The sequence below is a fragment of the Nestor notabilis genome, unplaced genomic scaffold, assembly GCF_000696875.1.
Source record: "Nestor notabilis isolate BGI_N333 unplaced genomic scaffold, ASM69687v1 scaffold1017, whole genome shotgun sequence".
NCBI classification, from domain to species: Eukaryota; Metazoa; Chordata; class Aves; order Psittaciformes; family Psittacidae; genus Nestor; species Nestor notabilis.
This window is the reverse complement of record NW_009936691.1, coordinates 27,185-50,031: the sequence shown is the minus strand read 5'-3', so window position 1 is coordinate 50,031 and position 22,847 is coordinate 27,185. Positions and strand designations below refer to the sequence as shown.

Genomic DNA, 22,847 nt, shown 5'->3' with positions numbered 1-22,847 from the left:
CCATCTTCTACTGGATACGGGGGAAAACCTAGTGACAGGATGAGGAAAAGGCTGAGGTACTTAATGCTGCCTTTGCCTCAGTCTAATAGTCATGCCAGCCATCCTCAGGGTACTCAGTTCACCAAGTTGGATGACAGATGGGGAGCTGATTGAAGTCCCCATAATTCAGAAAGAACTGGTTAATGACCTCCTGTCCTGTTCCGCTTAGACGTACACAAGTCTATCGGGTTGTATGGGTTACACCCTGGAGCTGAAGGAGCTGGCAGAGGAGCTTGAACATGAACAAAGTAGTGAGAGCAATAATGTAATTTCAGAAGATTGTTGGAATGAGGAACTCTTTCCTCAGTTGCTGCCACTAGATAAATAATATCCTTACAAAACCAAACCAAACCAAACCAACCAAAAAAAAGCCCCAACAAAAAAATCCCCCCCAAACCCAAATATAAGTATGTAATTAGTGTAAGGAAACTCTGCTAAAATCTTGGGAGCACTTGCGAAGTTTTTGTAGTGAAATCTAAAGAAGTGGAAAAGAAAACTCTGAAGAATGAAAATGAGGGTGAATTCTTCTGCCTGCTAGTAATCCTGTTCAGTGATCAAACTTTCCAGCTGCTCAAGCGTGACAGTCACCACCTGGAATGCAAGGCATGTGGTTAGTAGTCGTATCTGCTCAAAGTGGCATTACGCATCTTTTAATACAGTCTAGTTTTGGTGCAGTTTAATGCCTGCACTATGAAGTGAATAGTCTGGAGGCACAGAGATAATCTGTATGCTTAGATTCAGCTATTTACAATGGTGTTTTCAGGATCAAAGCTGTAGCAACTTACTTCAGTACGTGTAACCATTATATGAACAGAGTTTTATCTTGCTTGAATTTACCTTGAAGCCCCGACTAATTGTTTTGAACACATCCAGTTCAGTCACTAGATTAGAAACAGACATCATTGTGTCTTATCAGTCACTAATCAACAGTGTTTATATAATACTGCAAATATCTTCAAGGCTATTGAGATTCAAGATTGTTGCAAGGAATTTAAACTGTCCAAGTTCACTGGCACAGATGACACTTAAATCGGGAATTGTTACAGTTTCTTAGAGACCCTACTTACCTGAAAGGTTAACTCGTTATTTTCAATCTCTTTATTAACAGGAAAGACTTGGTAGGAGTTTATAATCTGCCTCTATTTTCTTTCAGCCTGTTTTTACAGGTGGAGATAGAACACAGAAAAAATGGTTCATTATCTTTTCGTGCTCTCAAAGGCAAGTTCTGTGGAGGTAACTAGTAGTTTACATTTCTGCATCAAGCTAACATCCAGATAGCCTGTGAACTAGCACAAGCCACAGATATGATGGATCTTTAGGAAGGATTTCTATGAGGGTGGTAAGACACTGGCACAGGTTGCCCAGAGTAGTTGTGGATGCTTCATCCCTGGAAGTGATCAAGGCCAGGTTGGACGGGGCTTGGAGCAACCTGGTCTAGTGGAACTAGACGATCTTTAAGGTCCCTTGCACCCTAAGCATTTTGTGATTCTATGATTTTTTCAAAAATCCTTGCTTTCTAGAAGAGAATGAATTTCTTGTTCAGTAGATAATTGGCTATGGGATCCCTGTCTATTCCCTTCAGTGCCAACGGTACAAAACAGATGTCTGTGGATTTGCCTAAATCTTTGAACCTGCTGGTAATGTCTGCCTCCACAACTTTTATCACTTAGAATGAGGAACGTATACAGTAAGCCTGTTTAGTCTGACTTTACACCAGCTGCTTGAGCAACATCTAAATGTCTTGTATAGCATCAAAAGTAAAACTGGGAGAAGATGGGCATTTGGCTTGGGCACTAGCAGCTTTCATGGGACCCTGCAAGTTTACATAAATCACTGAGGCTGGTGAAGGTAGACTGGTACCTTCTTGTGCTGTTGTAACAATTCTGCTGTAAAATACACACCACTGATGTCACTAAAATACCAAAGGGTGTAAATAATTCCATTAGCTTCAGTAAGGCTATTCATATGAGTAAGACCTTTAAGCAGTCAATGTGTAATGAAGAGTTCTGTGTTGCCATGTCTCACTCAATCCAGTTTGAAATTTTATCTCTTGATACTCAGTTTGGCCAGGACTGAAGCATTGCAAAGTTTGTATGTGAAACAACAGTCATAATGCTTTCTAAAGACAGATGAATACATTTCCTATACCGGTGATTTTCATTTGAAAACCATGTTGAAATGGAAAATAAAGGTGTTGCCTGCCAAACTGAAGAAGTTTGTCTTTTGGCCTATGATTTGTTTTCTGTCAGTAGAAATCTTGTTTGTGATTTGTCTCAGAAGCTAGAACTATCTGATGATTCATTTAAACCAAAGGTAAGAGGAAGTATGAAAGTGTCTTGTGCTGTGGCTCAATCACTGATTAAACTTACAGTCTGGTATTTTGTAGATTGATCATGTAGTTTTTGTTGACCAATTTCTTGGACATTATTAAATTAATTTACTGATTATAGTCACAGACTTTTCTAATTATGAAAAGCAGCAATTACTGAAAGCATTGCTGCTGTGTAGACATATTTTCACTAGTACGTATTATCTAAAATATTTATATCGTATCACTTTTAAAAATGTTTGATAGCGTTTATATATTGTATTGCCTTTTTTATTTTTTTTTTAATTTTTTTTATTTTTCTTTAAATGCTGGTTGTGGGTCTTCTGGAGCTAGTGAAACCAGTTACAAAGTCAGTGCTGGACTGGACCAATAATCAGAGGGCATTATCAAGATTTTTCCAAAGATATACTTAAAGACATCCTCCAAGTTCAGAATTATATGAGTTATTATAATATAGAACAGAAAAGGCAACATCTCTAATTTGCTATAGAAGTTTCACTATGGCTGTAAAAATGTGTCTGTTGCTCATCTTTTTTGTTTAAATATTCTCTTCTATTTTTCCTCCGTTTTCCCCATATGTCTACTATAAATTACTGCTGATTTATTCCATGTCTTTTTGTGCCTTTTAGGTATTGGCGTTGGCATGCTGGTTCGGGAATATGGTAAACTGTCTAACCTGGATAAATCCTACTTCTCCTTTCCTGGGGAAGTGCTGATGAGAATGCTCAAACTTATCATTCTGCCATTAATCATCTCAAGTATGATCACAGGTATGTCTGGAATGTATTGTTAGCTGATGGGATTACCATTGTGGTTTACCTTTCTTTCTAAATGAAATAACCTTAAAAAAATACAGTTTGATGGAACTCTATAATGAAAAGTATAGATTGCATACATTTAGATTAAGCTTTTCTATATATAATGAAAATGGATTTGGAAGGATTAGCACAATATCTGGTAATTAAATTATAAGGAGCTGCGAGATAATAACTTAAATGTTTATTGATTCTTATGTCTCTTTCTCCCTGTTTTAAGAAGTGGGTAAGCAGATGCAGATTGCAAGCCCAAAGCTGCAACTGCGTATTCTTAGGTACAGTGTTCAGTATTGTAAGTAGTCTCATGCTGCCATTTCACAAGAAAGAGAGAGCTGATCTCATATTGTACTGTCATAAAAAAGAGGAGATTCTTCACCTGCACTTCTCTGATCTCAACAAATTCCCATGAGGTATCTTGCTTGAGCTTTGGCGTTTGCTGAATCCTTCCTTCAATGCACTGACCCGACAGAAAACTATAAATTAGGAAAAAAGGAAAAATCTGTTTGGTACACTTAGTTCAAAGTGGTTTTGGGGAAGTTCAAGAGAGTGGGGGAGGAGACTGTGTGGCCAGGAAGGCATTATGGAAAGAGAAGCAAAGCTTCCCTCTTCTCGAGGCGGCAAGCAAGTCATTGGCTGAAACCCTGCGACAGCATGCAAGAATTTACTAACATCTCACCCAGTAGGTGAAGATAGACAAAGCCAAGCAAACTTGTCTTTATTATTTAAGCCTCTTACTGAATGAACATGAGTTGTGACTATTTTCTTTTGGCTTCCTACGATGAATCGGGACACAGTTGTCACTGTATTGTCCCCTTTAATCTTCATAAAACCTCTATTTTGTGTTCATGTCAAGGTGTTTGTTGTTTGGTTGGATGGTCATGGAAATACATCAGGCATTTCACTGCAGAAAAGGAGAGCATGCTGTGATCAGAAGATGAAAGGGAAATTCTGATCATGCCATGAAAATGCTTTCAAGAATAGGATATAGAATACAAACTCCCAGGCTGCTCAAAGTTCATGGCCAAAAATATCAGTAATTTCAGCAATGCACCCCAAAATGGGCAGGAAGACCCTCCCTTAGGCTGCCAAGGTCTTTGGGACATATGTGTAATGCAGGGTGACAGGAACCCAGTACTGGAATTAAAATAGAGAACGCCGAGAGCTGCAAGATGGAGACATCCAGACAGGAAAGCAGCAAGAGGCAGAGTGAGAATAGTCAAGGGCTGTGTCCAAAGGAATGAAGGGAGATGGAACAGTTGTTAGTACATAAAGGAGAGAAGAACAGATACAGGTTTAAAAAAGGGCTTGGTGTTTTAGTTAATAGACAGGACAGCGGCATTTTCATAGAGAGGAGGAAATGAGACAGAAAGCAACAGAAAACTGAACTCTACTTTTATCATATTGAACTTGAGTCTGTGACAGGAGATCCAGGAAAAGCTGCCAAGACAAGACTATATATTCTTTCTTGCCAGACTTACTTTTTCCTAACAAGCTTTTATTTCTAGAGTGAAGTTGGGCCTTTGTCTTGAGAAATAATATCATTAGGATAACCATGAAATGAATTATTTATTAAATGTCTGGTTCTTGTAAGGGGAAAGAAGAATTATGCTGTTAAAAATATTATGCTGCTATTTAACATTCCAGTATGAATAAACTGCAGTTGTAACTACTAATATGAGCTTGGATTTTAAAACCTGTGGATTACAGGTGTTAAATTCATATGCAGAGATGAGAACAAGGTGCTCCAATTCTGACCTTGGCATATCCAATATACGTAGAAAAGAAGGGTTATTTTTTTTCTACACTTTTATGTTAGGTTTTTAGGCAAGTAAAAGGAAACAAGATTGATAAAAACAGAACCTGCTTCAACAGAATATATATAGCTTTGCTGCTTTTGAAGACAAAAGCACTAGCTGCCTGAGTGCAAGTAACAGTGAAAAGCGTGGCAAGCAAATGGCCGGGCATTTCCGTGCATGATGGTTTTCACTATTAATCTGCATCCTTCTTTAGAATGTTGATAAGATATTCTTCATCTTGTAAAAGAAATATGGTAACCTTTCAAGTATCAGAAATGCATATTTGAATTGAGTTATTAGGCTTCTGTCTAATCATAAAGCACACTAGTTGTTTTTCCTATTTTGCACAGAGTAATGCAGAATGATTGAGATTGGAAGGGAACTCTTGACACCCCCTAATACAGCCCCCTGCTGCTCAAGCAGGGTCAGCTAAAGCAGGTTGCCCTGGGCCATATCCGGTCAGGTTTTGAATATCTTCAAGCATGGAGACTCTACTATCTCTAAGGGCAGTGTGTTTGACTAGCCTCACAGTACAACAGTGTTTTCCTGTTCAGATGAAATGTCATGGTTTTTAGTTTTTGCCTATTATGTTTTGTCTTGTCTCTGGGCACCACTGAGAAGAATCTGTCTCTGTCTTCTTCATTCCCACCCATCAGGTATTTATATACATGAGTAAGATTCCCCTGAGTCTTCTTTTTCCAAGATGAGCAGTCCCAGCTCTCTCAGCCTTTTGTCATTTGAAAAATGCTCCAATCCCTTCATCATCTTTGTGTTCAAAGTGGAAACAAAAGAGCTGGAATACAATGAGAAAAAAAAAATCAAGGCAGAGTATTAATTGGATTGTTCTTATTTCTTATGTTTATCTTTGAAAGTCAGAACAGTTCAGACTTCAGCAACCTTTTTATTGTCCACTACATTAGTAATTGAAGTTAAAACAAACTAAGTCTATGCCTGTGCTCAGGAATAAACCTGCTAGTTCCATTAGATGTAAAATGTCCACAGATTTACAGTACTGTGAAGGAGAACAGACAAGAAAATGGTGGGAGAAAAAAACTATTTTGTTTCCTATAATGCAGGGCTTCCAAATAGAATTTTCTTTGGTATCACCACTCCAGGGGTAGCAGCTGCCTCAGCAGTTTCCACTTCTTCAAGTACGAGAAGCACAGCTATTGAGAGATGCTCTGTGACTGAGGCATCCTTAACAGGCCCTGTGCATCACCAGCAGGAAAATTAATTTCCTGTCCTTTGGAAAGCCCTAATCTAGCTTGACACACTCAGAGACTGTATGTTCAGATGTTGGGACACCTCCATGTTCTTTTTCTGTTTCTGAAGCCAAAAGAGCCTCCAAGAAAGCAGGTACATTCCATAATATTTAGTAAACTGGTTAACTAAGCTCAGGCAGGAAACTCACCTTGTCCCTCTGTATCACGTATGTTGTGCAAAGGACAGAGAATGTTACGCTACTGTTAATGAGTTTTAGCTTCAGTTGTACTGAGGGAGGCTGGAGGTGCTGTCCCTGCTGTCCAAGGGCAGTCATTGAGGCAGGGAGGACTGCTGAGTCATGGGCTATTAATGGGCAAGGCTTTGTGCTCATCCTTTTCAGATTACTTCTATCAATTACAGTCATCTACTCCTTTTCCATCAGTATCAGTTGACCTTATGCAACTGAGACATCCCCTACATTATTTAAGGTTTTAAATTATAGTAAAAAAACCTTTGAAGTGCATTTCTGGTTCATGGAGCATGATTTCCACCAGCTATCAAGGGCAAAGAGCCCCCACACTACAGCCATTCTTGCGCATTGGCAGTCATTGCTTCCTGTCCCAGCTCTATCACTGGGTCTGCTTGTGGCACTGCTGTGGGGGGGTTCTGAAGCAGGTTAGTGCCTTCTGCTCTTCTGTTCTGGAGCTCAGGACATAAACAACAATTCTGTTATATAAAATGGATCACATTCGCTTTTTTACTCCATTTCTCGGAGTGTGGGTATCATGATTGATTAAAAAATTTAGTGTCACATTAATGTTTTCATTTTAGGAGCCTAGAAGCTGAAGTTTGTCCACCTATAGGTTTTAACATCAGTAATTTTGAGGTAATTCAATACTTTCAGTACTCTGGGTTTTCTGTATTTGTTCCATTCATATTTCACCTGCAACAGTGTAGAGGCTGTATTTCTGCTACATCTGTGAACTGAATCTGATTTTGGTTATGAATCTTGCGAGCCTGTTCATCTTGGCAGATTGATGTGTCATCTTTCCTCATTATAAATTCTTATTATATTCCACCAAGGAACATCATATCTCATGAAAAGGTGTTAACTTGAGATTACATAACCTCTAAAAGCTTTCTAGAGGAAAATTAAAATTTTCCTTCAAGTGATACTGTTTGCAAATAAGAGGAATTCAAGGCAGTGCTAATACCTTATTTCTTATCCATTAGTAGCCTTCCTGGCAATACCAGCCAAAAGAGGCAAGTAAAAACTCACCATATACAGTGTATAATAGTTACTGCAATGTGAGAAACAGCTGGATTAGTTTTCCTTTTTTCTTCAGCATTTAAGATGGAACGTCCATGTTTCTTACCCAAGACTATGTGCCTCTTCTGCTTGTTGAAGGTCTGGTACCATCCTCATCCCTGTTGTGCTTTGATGCTTTTGAATACTCTGTCACACAAAATTATTAGCATTAGTTGTATTATGTATCTCCCATTCTTTATTCTTTCCCAACAATAAAAAAAAAAAAAAAAAAAGTGCATATGCAGTACAGAATTTCATTTTGGTAGGATTTTGAGGTCTTGGGACCAGAAAGAGAAGATGTGAGAGACTTGATTTCACTGATTGTTTACTTTTTTATTCTCTTACAAGTGTATGTGTGGCAAATTAGAGAAAATTGGGGGAGAAAACCACTGATAGAAATAACTTGTTGGAGGCTGTAACATAGAGAACATTGTTGGAGACTGTAACATAGAGAACAAAGAGGCTGAATTGCAGAAGACTAGGCAACTGATTTCCAACTGTGGCTTCAAATATTAAAACCTTAACTCTGTTTTGCTAAAATAATATGAACAGAGAGATAGATAGATCAACAAGTTTTAATACTGGTTGGTGCCTTTTGTGTGCCCTTGTATCTTTGTGTATTGCAGCAGCCAGATTGCATTCCATGCTGCAGTGGCTGTAGCTGAATTAGAACATCCCTTGTAGGAAAATTTAAGGAACTAATCTGAAACACTGCAGTTTTGAAATGGCCAGGGATGGAGAAGAATCCATCATGCTTGTTTAAATTCTGTACAGTAGACTACTTTTACAGTTTATCTGCTTAAACCTGTTTAAACAATTAAAACTTGGAGATAGGCTGAGGGAGTCAAAGAGCAAATAAAATGGTTATAAAACTTTGGTGGTAATCCACAGTAGATATGCAAGTTTAATTACACTGGTTTTTGTGATCTTACCTTTACTTACAACACTGCAGACTCTCCATTTTGAGTAGCATATGTGTCATCATAGATTGAGAAATAAGTTTTCTTATGAACTGAAATTAGTGTTAGTTATATGCTCTGTTTAATACATCTTCCATTAACTTTTTCAGTTACAACCAAAGAAATTACAAAGCCATGGTATTATTTCAACAGAAACGTAATTTTCAGTTGGCTTGACAAGAAGTCCAGTAGCTATAAGTTACAGTATATTATCAATGGCTCACTAATGACAGTAGGATATATCTGGAGGGAAATCTATTTTTATATATTGTGTTTTCCTATGTTTAACAAGCTAACATGAAAAAAAAAAGGAGAGTAGCAACATAAAGCACTCAGTGCTTTATGGCACTGGTAGTGAATGCTACTTCATACTCTAAATGGAAGTATAATCATGTATAAAGCTTTATTTCAGAGTACAGCAGTTTAAAAAAACCCCAAAACCCAAACCTACACCTGCTGTCCTCAGAGCATACTTGTACTTCACTTACTCAGTGATGTCTGCGTGACTGATTTGCGTGTTTTTATAGCTACTAGCAAAGCAGCGCCGACATCACAGTGGAAGCACAAGCTGGATTTTGCCACAGCTTTCTCACTACCAGGATTATTATCTAGTTTAAAAAAGCAGGGACAGAGTTTTCCCTTAGTTATGCCTCTGTAACTCCAGCAAGCATAACAGTTTGCAAAGGGATTTAATTTGGAGCTAGAAGAATGGCTGTCACAGGAACTGTGTGTCATACTAACTGTAGAATCTTTATAACTGAGTACCCCAGAAAAATAACCTTGCATGATTACTAAGCTCTTGGCTGAGTCAACAAGACTGTCAGGCAAAAAAAATTTTAAGGCAAGCTTTGTGAAGCACTTCATCCCTTGAAAAGATTATTATCTTGCCTCCACTGTCTGTGCAACTGCTCTTTTGTATTGACAGACAGTCAATACAAGTTTTAGAATAAAATTCCATGATTTCTAGTTTTACAAACTTTTCATTAAAAGATATGGAAATCTGGCAATACCAGTTTCCTCTCTTTTAAAAGCGTGATGTAGTCTTCTAAGTTAATATATCAGGTGCAAAAGTTTCAACATTGACAGCCTTGAAACCAGCTCTTCTATTGTCTGCAGAACACATTATTTATTACTATCCATTCTCAAGAGTTCCTACTGCCATAATTTCCATAGCTGAGTCCATGACAATGCAAAAGTCCTCCTTTCTACCCTTTTTTTCCCCAGTTCCCAAGGTGAGAAATAAACATGATAGCCTGGACTCTGTGTCTGTTCTGTTGTTTGTGCCTCAAACAATATCCTTAGTGCTAACAGCCTCCTCTAATAGCTGTTTTTTTCTGTGGCATTATTTTTTTCTGTGCACTGCTCTGTATTCTCTTGCCATAGTAGTAGTTCTTCTATTATTCTTATTTGGTGTACAAATGAGATAGATAGTCTTTGCATCATGATTTCTGCATTTGTATGTAGTTCTTCTGTACTCAGTCTGATGATATGCTACCACATGGAAGATCCCAAAATTATCAAATAGATGATGAAACAGAATAACCTTCGTTCTCCCCTCCCAGTACTCTTTGTATTTTGAATAACAATTAACAGAAGTAGTAAGGTATTATATAAATGCCATAGACAAAGTTGTTACTGCTGTTAATACACCTTCTGAAAGAGACATAACACATGGTTAAAGTATGCTTCCTAAAATCCTTTTTAAGCTCAGAGATGTGTAAGTTACATTTGTGTCAGAAAGATATTTTGATTTGTCTTCCTTAGTTTTTGGAACTTTCCCCCCACCCAAAAAAATTTGCCTCTCTGATGTTAAATATCCTCATTGTATTTTTGCTTTTCTGTACAAAGGAATCTGGTCAGTCTTTGATGACCTGACTCAATAATCATAAAAAGATAAGCCCATCACAAATGTATAGTAAAGAGATAGCAGTGAATTATTAACTTGTATGGTTACAGACAGTAAAATTTTACAGTCACAATGCTAATTTTACCCTGGTTACTGATTTGTATGTGTACAGTTATAACTGTAAATCTTCTAAACAATTAAAAAAATACTTAATGAGCAGTTTGATATAATACTGTTGACAGAAGTTAAGGTGACCTCAGTGTAACACCCACCGTAACACTTCCCCACCTTTATTAATAAAACCTGCCCTGAGTTCCTGACAATGACAGATACAGGCAGAGGATTGGAAATATCCCAGACTTCAGAAAAGCTTTAGTGAAAAAACCCCAAGCAATTAAACCTGTTAATGAAGGTGAGCCCATCAGGAATAAGCCTTACTTGTCTGCATTTGCCTTTGGGAAAGCCAGCATAACAGTCCTGAGCAGCTCCCTTGCTATGGCTTTTAGTTCTAAAGTCAAAATATTACAGATCTGAAGAAAATGAAGCTATTTATGTGAATTTGGAAATAAATTGTAACATATATTCATAAGCCAAAGAAGTCTGATTTGTCACATCAGAAAAGGTCATTTATATTTTTCCTAGAAAATTCCAGGGGAACTTGATTTTTGTGAAAAGCAGAAGCAAATATATTGGTCCACTACAGACATTTTTCAGAAGCGCAACTGGCAATTAGGTATTTAGGAGTATCTTGAATAAAGAAAAAATTCCTTATTTCCATAGAAATAAGAGACAATAAATAATTGTCTTTACAAAAATAGCAGGCTTCATCTAAGACTATATTTTAGTGCTTTGTTTTTGTGGTTTTTTTTTTGCAGGTGTTGCTGCTTTGGATTCCAGTGTTTCTGGGAAGATTGGTTTGCGAGCACTCATATATTATTTCTGCACTACAATCATTGCTGTAATACTAGGTATTCTGTGACACTGTAACTTCTTAAATCCTCTTTAAAATCTTCACTATTGCCTAACTGCAACTATGCAGTACTATGACATTACTAATTACCCAAGACAGGATGAGGAGAAGACACAGGAATCATACCAAACATCTTGTCATGCTTGTAGCCAGGTACAGGGAGAAGTTAGTGCCACTGTTCACACTTGGGCTGTATTTATATCTAGTATGAAGGCATGGGCAATTTTGCCATACATTTCACCTCAAGGAAGATTAGGAGTTGTCTGCTCAGGTAAACAGTGACTGCAGTGGGAAAGCTGAATGAACATTAAAGGCTAGCCTTAAATACGAAGTGATTTCCTCAATATCAAAATGATAGATTGTCTGTGATTCTCAAATTTGAGAAGGTATAATATGTCTCATCTGAAAGAACAACAGAAAATACTGCTTCCCTTGTCATCTCATTTCCTTCCTAAAAGGTTTTTGTCACCTCTTTCACTGTCAGACTGCACTCATACTTCTCTGAAGTTTACATCTCCTCTTGCAGGAAGTTCATTCTCTACAAGCAACATTGAAATCTTCCATGTTTGCTTAAGCAAACATTTCAGCCTGCCTTCCTAAATAAGAAATAAAATTAGACCCTCCTCTGTCACCTGTCATGTAGTTTGTGCCTTACCTTAATATTTTGTGGAGCCTGAGTGGATACCATGCCTGGATGTCACCCACTAAAAAAAAACATGTATTTATTTGAAGGACAAAATGTACATTGTATGTGGCCTACTTGTAAGGCAAAGCAATATTTAACGATAGAAAAAGAATCATATGTAAGCACAAGGCCAGATTAATTTCTAGAGTTTGCATTATTGAGCATTATAGATTACTGTGGTTGTACCATTTAGGCTGTCTCATCTGTCTGGGAATTTTCTGTGAATATGTAGTGAGGAAAATTAATAAAGACTAACATTAATATGTATCTAACTTTGAAATTGGCCCTACCCTAAGAAACCTCTAAGAAAGAGGTTAAACCACATAATCTCCAGAGGTCCCTGCTGTTCTAAGTTATTCTGTGGTACTCTGATATTACTTGTTTCACTGTGCAGAGTTACACAAATTCAGTTCTGCTTTTATTCACAGCTGTCAGTAGAAAGCCTTGTTCCTGGCTGGTAGAAGGGTCCTCCAAATGCCTCTTTCTCCTACACTGAGATTTAACAGTTCCATTTGCTTTAGGTTTGTTTGGCTTTGGGAGAGAAAAAGTAAAATACATTTGGAAAGGCCTAGTATTTCATTTAATAGTAAAAGTGCCTAAAATGAGGTCACTAAAGTAAATGGAAAAATTGTCATTGATTTCAGTATTCACAAGGTTAAACCTAGTGTTTCTTGCCTGTAATTTTTTGTTTCAGTCTGTTTCTGGAGCCAGTTCTTTTACATAATTTTATTGCTAATGAGCTTTACTAAAACATCTGTTGTACATTGGGATCACAGGATAACACACTTGTATTCATATCTGAAAGCTATTAACACGAAGAACTCCTTAAGGGAGAAGGTAGATGGCAGTTTGAAATTTCACTGTGCAGAAGTTGCAGACTGCTTCAGCTGAAGCCTAGCTGAAGTAATTTACTCTCTTAGTAAGCAGTAGTGATTTAGCAAAATCATACAAAAACAAAGCTACAGTACCCATGTCCAGTCTCAAGGCTACAAGTAGCTCCTGTGTTGGAACTCACTGTAGATTACAGTTTTCTGAACATCCCTGCATCCAACGAAAGCATTTAGTGCGTTTAGCTCATGAAGAATTTAGCTACACAGATACACTGAGGCATGGTTCACCACAGCTTCTGCTTGCACTGTGAGTTTTTCTTCTGGTTCTCCTTCTGCAGGGATTGTCTTAGTTGTGGTCATTAAACCTGGAATGCCTCAAAAAGCAAACGAGATTGACAGAGTGGGCAGTACCCCAGAAGTCAGTACTGTCGATGCCATGCTGGATCTGATCAGGTGAGGTTTTCTTTTTTTAGTTTCCATACTCTTGTTGCAGAAGTTCCAACAATACAGATAAAGTTGTGATGTGTAATAAAAATGCTTTCTGATGTTGTTTGGATGAATACAGAATAACTTGCATTTCAACAGGCTAGACATTTTGGACCATATTCAGATCAGTTTGTTGTCAAAAATTGTCTTTACAGCATAGACTTTGGTTAAACCAATGACAACAAAAATATCCTCCTTAGCAGAAATTATATGCAAGATTTACCTGTTATGAAGAAAATATCTAGAAAGGATTGAATAGTTGGTGGGTTACTGACTGGCAGCCTCTGTGTCATCCAGCATAGACAACCACCTGTAATTACAGTACTCTGTTTCTGCTCCTCAAAGCAAGATGGAGAGTAACAGATGCAGTATGCAAGGGTTTCTTGGGGTTGTACTTTCAACAGATTTGCTGCATCACCAGTGTCTGTGGCAATCTTATGATGAGTCTTTTCCCATTTGCATCCTGGAACATTGTAGATACTTGAAGCTGTTAGAAGAAGGAAACCCCTGTAAAAGTCTGCAGAAGACTTGAGCAGGTTTTCAGAACTAACATGTTTTGAATTTAGAAATTAAAAAAAAAATAGCAAAAAAGGCTTGCATTTCCTAAGTAGTGGCTAAGTAGTTCCCTCAAAAATGTTTTTGTGAATGATTTTTTTACTCCAGCTACAATTGGTCACTAGTCTGTGTCACTATTACTGCCCACACTTTTCTTTTTGTAGAATTTTTACTTAATTTATCTGTCCCCTCCTGCCTCTGCATTACCAGAATGTCACCTCCTTGGATAGCTCACCTTATGCCTCATGGTCACTTGTCCAGGAATCAATGAGGGGAACTGTGCAATCAGCTGCATTATAAACCTAATGGGTCCATTACCAGTAACTTCCACATGAACATTTCCACATGAACATTTCCACACATATTCACAGGGCTCATGTAGTTCCATGCACAAAATTCTTGTATTTTAAAGCGATGTGAATTGTAATTCAGAGTAGTTTGAGGTTTTGCTACAGTTTGTAGTTCAACTTCTTGTAAGCAAATTGAAGTCTGTAAATTAGGAGTTTGAAATCTGAAATTCTCTTTCAAAGGACTTAATAGTTACTTTTCCTATTTATTTAGATAGTCTTGTAATATAAAGGAAAATCACAGGCCTGTACAAAGTAACCTTGCCTTGATGAGTATTTGCTTTAAAAACTTGAAAAATAAAGGCAGGAGTTTGTGAAAAATCTGGAAGGAAGATAAAGACTTCTGTTTCAATATATAAACTACCTTTTTCCACATTGGACTTTCAGTCCAATGGATTATTGGACTGAAATTATATACATACTGGATTATTCAGTAAATATCTAATTAATGCTTTTTTCTGCAATCATTTGAATCTGAAATTGGCAGTTGGAAAGGAGACACACAACTGGGTTGCACTGCTTCTGATCTGATTTCCTGATTTTTCAGTGTGCAAAAAATGATTCTTAACCCTGGAATAATACATGGGACTCCTCCATCAGCCAAGATTAACGTCTGAATTCAAAACTGCAATAGAGCTTACCAAATACTGATTATTCCAGCACATCATTTATAAAAGTTCCTATTTATTTTCTGCCTCTGTTTGACAAATCCCATAAAAATGGTGTGTCCTGTATTCCTCATGGAAATTATGGAGATGATGCAGCAGGGGGAAAAAAACCAAACAGTAAGTTTAGTAGTTCACCAACATAAATGTTTAACATTGAAAGATGAGCTCAAAAATTCAATAGTAGGAAAACAGTCAACAAATCACTGGGAGCCCTGAACTTCCTGGACTTCCTATCTCATGGTGCTAAATACACTGCATTCTGGATAAAGGAATACAATCTGATCTGTTTTTCAAACAGCAGATTTTATCATTTTGTTTATAGAAGCAATGTATTCTTAGCATACTATAATGTTGAAATGCCTCTACTTTTTTAACAGGAATATGTTCCCAGAAAACCTTGTCCAGGCCTGTTTTCAGCAGGTAAGTTTGAACATTCCTTTTTGCTGTTGTAGTTTTCATTGTTAACTACAAGTTATTCTTTTATGTCCCCCAGAACTATATAGGTGACAATTATTTCTGAGAAGTCCAGGAGTATCTTAATCTCCCATAAAAAGACCCTTTATTAAGGCATCTTTGTTTCATTTCCATTATGACAAACACTTCGTTACCAACTATTAAGTCCTTGATCATCCATTGCAAATAGACAGTGCTTAGGAGCTGAGTGCAAAAACCAAGCAGTGTATTAGACAAGATTTTTTCTTTTGGGACAGGCAGAGTTAGAAGAACCATGTCATGAGGGTCTATTTCCATGATCTTAAAAACCCTCAGTGTCTGAGGAAGTCTGAATAACAGTCCTCACCCCATTGTGTCTCACATCTAATATCCATTTCCAGACCTGATGATCCATCTTAAAGAAGAGGCAGCCAATTGGTAGTTTATTTGAGGCATCTTTCAGGAAAAGTGCGATTTGCAAGATGAAAGAGGAAGCTGCTGTCTATATATAGATTATCAGACTTCTGATTCAGTCATCTTCATCTGTAAATATGTGAACTGGTTTTTGTGATGTTCTCTGCTTCCATTTTTGCTTTTCCCAGCAGCTGCCTACCAGTTTAGTTGAGGTTTATAAGTGAGGTAGTTAACCTTTCCCAGGAAATTATGTTAACTGTCTGTCTGTGCACAACAGTGAATGTATTTCCAGTTTATAAACTTTTTCATGTAGTTTTTCTCATGTTAATTACTGTCACTCAGCAGTAAAGGGACAAACAGGTTCTTTTAGGGACCCATGGCAGAATGATGATGACACTAAATTGTAGTTACAATTAAAGCTTTATTTTCTTAACAGGATATTATGATCAGTATAACACAGAATTTATAATCAGATGGCATGGGATTTCTATAAGCACAATCAGTGTAGTACAGTTTTATAATAGCACCACTTAGCTTATGGTTTCTTATCACCTGGACTCTCTGCAGATTAGGTCAAATGTCAATATGTTGGTTGCTGTATCGACATAACAATCACAATCTAGACTCATATGAAAGTGGATGAGTCAGTCACTCAATCTTCAGAGGAAGCAGACAATGGTGGATGTGCCCCTGGCCACTGGCAGGTCCTGGTCTTACCATCCAGCAGCAGCTCTGGTCCAAGTTCCCCCTTAACTGCTTGGTTTTACAGACAGTGCTCTATGTCCTATTGCAATTCCCTGTTCTGTAGCAGGGTCATCATCTGGCCAGATGTCTGTCCCTTCAAGGCCAGTAAGAAGGGGAATAATTAACCTGGTGTCCTGTACTCTTGAGGCTGGTCTGCTTGGTGCACAGGACCTTCAGGGGAAAGAGGACTAAGAGATGACCAGCTCAGCTACAGAGAATGGCTGTTCACCTTAGGTAATGGCGTTAGTTATGCTAACCACATTACTAGGGCTCTGGCTGTATCAGGTCCATCTGCTCTGCAGACCTCTCCTGGTGTGGCTGTCTGCAATTCCCTTGAGACTGTCCCATCGAAGTCCCCTTGCCATTGTCAGGAGCTGTATGTATCTCACCCCCCACAAGACTGCATCAGGTCTATAGGGCACCTTAGAGCCTGGGAAACAGAATTCATATCATATTACCTGTGAATCACTTGTTTAATGTACAGCATCTGAAGTACAGAACCATGATGGTTCACACAAATTGGGAATTAATGTCTTTGTCTGTGTTTGCTACCTTCAAGTTAGACTGGTTCATTTTTCCCTTCTTTTTACTTATTTTACATTCTTCAGTTTCCTCATGTTTCTAGATAAATTCTTCCTTTTTTTTTTTTTTAAATTTTCTAGTATAAAACTAAACGTGAAAAAGTTGAAGCTACATCTGGTGTGGATAAAAACGGCTCTGCATTGACACAACAACCTGTTACAACTGCTACAACAACAGAGGCTTCGAAGGTGAGACCTTTGTTGTATTCCTTCATAATATGTGAAGTAGGGACAAAGAATTAGTTCATGTGGCTAGTGATTGAGAAAAGGAAGGAAATGGTATGTAGATTTTAGCAAGGGCTCAAAACTTAGTAAGTAAATACAAGAGGTGATTATGAGGATCTTAAGGTAGGGTTTAAGAACACCAGAGGACTCCACTGGTAATTAAGCAGTCCAAAGATAATAGATGATGTGAGCAAATAATACATTCATGTACTCCATTAAATGTATATGCTAATGAATTGCCAATTTGCTGAGAAATTAAACACAACAGCCGATGTGGAAAGGCTAGATGTATACCTATCCATGAGATGTTGGAGCATAACTGTAAACACTGCAGAAAGAAAGGAATGAAAAATCATAATACGTCTTTTTTAATGGAAAGCAAAACAGTGGAAAGCATTTGTTAAATAATAGTTAGTTACACTGCCAAAAAAAAAATTTGACAAAAAGGAAGAAGAGGTTTAACAAGCCTCTGTTTAGAAGTGTGGAAAGCTTATGGGTCTTGATTGTTTATAAAGCCTAGACTTACACCAGAGGAGAGAGAGAAAGGAATTCAATAGATTATGAACACAGAACTATGAACCAAATCAATATGCATTTTATTATGCTCCTTCCAACTTCATCTCATAGTAATGAGAGCATGCAAACATGGGCTATATGAAAAGACATGACTTAAATCCTGAGGCAGGATGTAGTGAAGAATTGCACCATTTCCTGAGTGTGTTCGTACTGCACAAACACAGAGGAGTGTGTGAATACCTACCTGTTCAGTAGGATTTTTATGTTACGTGCATCCAATTCTGCTATAAACTATGTAATTTCGCTGATTTCATCGGAACAATAGATTTTAAACTTGAGGCAAGTTGGATACCATTGTCTCAGTTCTTACGCAATGGACTGTTTATCTTAAATCCAGACACAAAACCTCCAGTTCTTCAGAAATAACCACAAGGATTCTACATCAGCTGTGTTTTGTTCTCCAGAGTAGGGGCTAAGTCTTGAGTATATTGAAGGCATGACTGTGGATACCTAGATGTTGCTGGTATATAGGAAGGGCACATAAATTAAGGGATGCTTTATCCCCTGCTAGGGGGTGGTCAGATCCTCACATAACTTTAAAATACAAAGCTTTCAAAGCCAATTTAGTTCTACCTTCATTCCTGAACATGCCCGTTTGGCTCTGCCAGGAAGGGAATAGTGTGACTTTTCGTGTCTTTTCAAGGGAAGATCTAAATGTGGTTTGATTTCAGAGCTCTTTAAATTCAGTATTTTCAGCTAGTAACTTTTTTCTCTTTAATCCATAGAACAAAACCCAAGAATACAAACTTGTGGGCATGTATTCCAACGGCATCAATGTGCTCGGGTTGATTGTGTTTTGTCTTGTTTTTGGAATGGTTATTGGGAAAATGGGAGAGAAAGGACAAGTGCTGGTGGATTTTTTCAATGCACTGAATGAAGCTACAATGAGAATAGTTGAGATAATTATGTGGTAAGTCTAAAGACATACTGGTGTTTTCTAACAACTTCTTTGAATGGATTTTGTCATTGAAGAGGGAGGAGCAGACTCATACTTGGATGTTTGCTTTTGTATAGTGTTTTACAGCAAATATCTTTAAAAGAAAGGCTGGTAAGAAGTTTCCTTTTTACAGAATTTGATCCTTTTTTGGAGACAGGGCTTCCACTTACTATATACTAAAGACACAGTTCTATTGGTACATCAGGAATCTGAGTTTTTCAAACATTTTTGCCACGGGTTTATATCAAACCAGTATAACTGCATTAGTGATTTGAGGACTGTAGAAGCATTACACTCACATGCGTTTTTCAGTCTTGAACACTATTCCCTGATAGCCATTATGTTCACAGGATAGCTGTCCTTGGAGCTAAGTTCCTTTAGAAATATGAATTAATATACAAGCCACAGCACAGAGCAAAATCCAAAATGATATGCAAAATACAACCTATAATCATTTACTTTCTGCTAATGGGTTTTGTGAGACAACATTCTCACAATATTCTCTCATAATATTCTTAGGAAAAAGAATTAAAAAATGTAGCAACTCATTTGATAGTGTTTGGTTGGATTTCCCAGCTATTCACAGAGCTTTTGTCCATGCAGATCACAACTACAGGATCAGGACTATAAACACACACAGTCCTTTCCAGAGCTTGATTCTACAACATCCTAGTGCCTTTTGCCATTTATTACAATACTCTGCTCATACCCACATGTTCCACATGAACAGTTACTTTCCACATCTAGCCCTTCCATGGATTTTTCTTCCATCCCAGCACACTGGGGTGCCTGTAACACAGTAAAACTGTACAGGGTTTAGTTGCACACTTCTTGCTGCCTTTAAAGAAAAGTAAATGAGTTTATTCAACTTGAAGTCCTGTGCTAGGCAGCTGTTTCAGTCCCCATCTGAATTACAGCCCTGTGAAATAGGCTGCTTCGTGCTGCAGCAAATTACCACTAACAAGACCTGAGAGTTAGCAAGACCTGATGCCACAAATACAGGATGCTACCCATAAGCTGACCTGTTCATTGTCTTGCATGTGGCTGAAGCTGTGACTAAAGAATCCCTGTGTTTCTCCAGATGTGGGAGGTGTTGTCTTGAATAAGGTGAAGTTTGATGATGGCAGTATGAAGAATTAATTCTGCTTTCACTGAGTTCAGGCTCAGAAGGAACTAGGAGGCCCTGCTTTGCACAGGGTCAAGGTACTATTTTATTTGTGAGATAGCACACATACATTTTATAAATTTCTATTTTAAAATAGATACATATTATATATTCACAGATTTATAGATTAATTTATACTACTCAAAGCTCTGAAGTGGCGGCTTGTCTCTGTGACAGCTGCTTTGTGGTACCAAAAGCAGTGGAGCTGGTGCTAGCATAAGTCCTGATTTTTACCTTGAATTTTCAGTAGGCAGTAGCCCATGCAGCTGTTGATGTCTGTAAGGCATGGCCTTGTGTAAATTGACTAGGGAGGGGGTAGGGACCCTTCCATCAAGCAACACACTGATGACTGTACTATCCCAGCATACTAAAATCAGTCTTATTCTGTGTAGGTGACACACATATAGCCCTTTTCACTGCAGAGCAGCTGCTGTTAAGCACAGGAGGCCTTTCCATCAGTGTGTGATTGCAGAATACACAGATACTGGTCTCAGCCCTACAAGCTTCGACCTCAAAGTAAGCTTATGGCTATGCATAAACATTTGATGTGGTAGGGCAAAGCCCACACTTCTGTGTATTCTGTGACACTAGCTCATACAGTACTTGTTTGACAATGCATAGGGTTATATTTACTCTGATTTTCTGATCTTTTTCATGACATCTGTTGAAGTCCTGCTGGAAGTGAATAAAGTCAGTTGTACAATAGATATAAAAGAAATCTTTAGGTGCGTAATAGAATAGAAAAGAAATCTTCCGTCTGTTGTAAAAAGTTACACTGCACGAGAAATTATTCCTTGGTGAGCACACAGTATTTCTGAGAATGCATTTTTAATTACTTTATTTTTTGCTTTCTAGGTATATGCCAATTGGTATCATGTTTTTAGTTGCTGGGAAGATAATAGAAGTTCAGGACTGGGAAATCTTTCGTAAACTGGGTCTTTATATGGCTACAGTACTAAGTGGGTATGTCATTTCTTAAAGATGAAATTTTATGTGTGCAGTTTTTAGGGCTTAATTACAACTCGATTATCCACAACACCCAGTTTCTTCTAGGTCAGACAAAAATTCTCATCAGTGAAAATTATGTGAGGATGTTCTCAATGCACGTTTTGCTGAATGCATGTTTTGTTTTAAAGTCACTGCTTTGCATTCTTGGGGGGAAAAAAAAGAAAAGAAGAAGCAAAGGCTTTTCTTGTATTCATTGTTTCATCTTCTTAGTTGGTCCTGTATTTTTGAGAGTAGTAGAGGAGTAATGCTTCTTTTAGATACTAGAAGTTGGAAAAGAGTGAGATTGTGAATTATGGCTATGGGGGGTTACCAGCCTATTGAAAATACACAAATATCTGGATTAAGTTGGGAACTTCCATGGGACCTGGTGGCCCAAGGTGTATCAGCATAGACCCAGCTCCACTGCCCAGTACAAATGCATAGTAGGTACAGTGCACAATAAATGGTGCCAAAGAGGAAACCAGTCCCACCTCAGTGCAGAGCAGGTAGCTAACATGAATTAAAACCCTGGACATTGCAATATTTATTAGGCAGAGCTAGCTGGTGAAGCTGCAGAAGCAGCAGTTCCTGTCTGAATAACTTAGCCAAGCATCAAAGCATTTTTTCTGTTCTTTTTCTAGAACCTTGGCTGTGTAGAACAGTCTGAGGTAGAGGACAGTGCACAATGTGGAGTCTTGCAGATGTGGAGCCTTAGAAGGGGCAACTTAGCTGCTCGAAGTGATATAGGTTGTGATTCTGTGATCATTATTTATCTCTGAAGACTATCCTACAAAGAACCCTTTTGATAGATAAATGGATATTACAGTCCCAATAAGTTAAATGCATTTAAATTTCTATTATTTCCAATTCAGTGAAGCATAACTTCGGGGCAGCCTTGGTTCATTGCCTTAGCATCCACTCGTATAATTCCTTCAGTATTCTAAGGGTTTATTCATGTTTTATCTTGAGGCTAGATCCAAAGTTGCTCAAGAGCTTCCTTCCTCCCACTCTACGCACATACGTGCTGTTCTTCAAACATCATTCAAATGCTTTCTGACAACCAAGCAGAGTGAAGGGTAATGTATTAGTCTTAAAAGCAAACTTCTCTATAGTCAAGAAGGTTCTCATTTTTTTTCTATATTAATCTTTGCCTCATAATCACATTTATTTCAAAGTTGTCGTTTTGTTTTATACATAAGCTGGTATGTTTGGACTAGCTTTTCAAAAACAATTTGAGATAGAATGACTTTCTAAGTAAAAATTACAGCTCCAAAAGTGGCACTGAGTCATGAATTTTTCAAAATGGTACAGAAATGAGTGCAGGTAATGTTTGTCTAATGCATAAAGCAGTTTTTGTGAGTTTTCATTATATATTTGAAAAGAAATGAAATTTTTGAAGAATGTTAAAGTTTATGTTTACCAAGAGATTGTAAAACAAGAGACTAATATTTTCTATATAAATTATAAATGAGACCATGACCACAAGTTAGGTATAACTCATTTATGGAATGACAGTGTATCACCTCTGCAGGTTTTCTGTGTTACTGACTCCAGTTAATTTAGAGAAGGAGTGTGTTGGATGGATTGTTACTGCCCTTTGACTTCAGCTAGAGATCAGATAGCAAGTTTTACAGTTTTAGATCTGATAGCAAGTTTCATGACTGTTCACCTATTAATGGTAACTATGTGTACTATGACAGGATGTTTCTTCCTTAAGACATGTGTGCAGGCACAGTGCCTTCTCCAGAGTACTGTGCAGAGTAAACTACCACCACATGTGATCTCCCATTTAGCTGGTAACTATGGGCTTGACAGGCACAACAATTTTAGTAGGTTCCCAGGTGCCATCAAAAAGATTGTATACTGTAAGGGTGCCTACTTTTACATCCTTGGAGAGGAAAAAGTCTCCGTTCCCCCAAACTCCCTTGCACGTGCCATAGTTTTCCCTA

The 22,847-nt window shown here is 37.8% G+C and overlaps 1 protein-coding gene across 1 annotated transcript in view; it reads left to right on the top strand.

The window, feature by feature from the left end:
* The window catches only part of SLC1A1 (solute carrier family 1 (neuronal/epithelial high affinity glutamate transporter, system Xag), member 1), a 31,677-nt gene that overhangs the window by 596 nt on the left and 8,234 nt on the right, over positions 1-22,847 (top strand). The window contains exons 2-10 of the mRNA XM_010018446.1: positions 209-304; positions 1,206-1,272; positions 2,971-3,138; positions 11,172-11,264; positions 13,120-13,234; positions 15,215-15,257; positions 17,090-17,197; positions 18,535-18,719; positions 20,767-20,874. Coding sequence (XP_010016748.1) covers positions 209-304; positions 1,206-1,272; positions 2,971-3,138; positions 11,172-11,264; positions 13,120-13,234; positions 15,215-15,257; positions 17,090-17,197; positions 18,535-18,719; positions 20,767-20,874 — 983 coding nt within the window. The remainder of the gene's footprint in view (positions 1-208; positions 305-1,205; positions 1,273-2,970; positions 3,139-11,171; positions 11,265-13,119; positions 13,235-15,214; positions 15,258-17,089; positions 17,198-18,534; positions 18,720-20,766; positions 20,875-22,847) is intronic.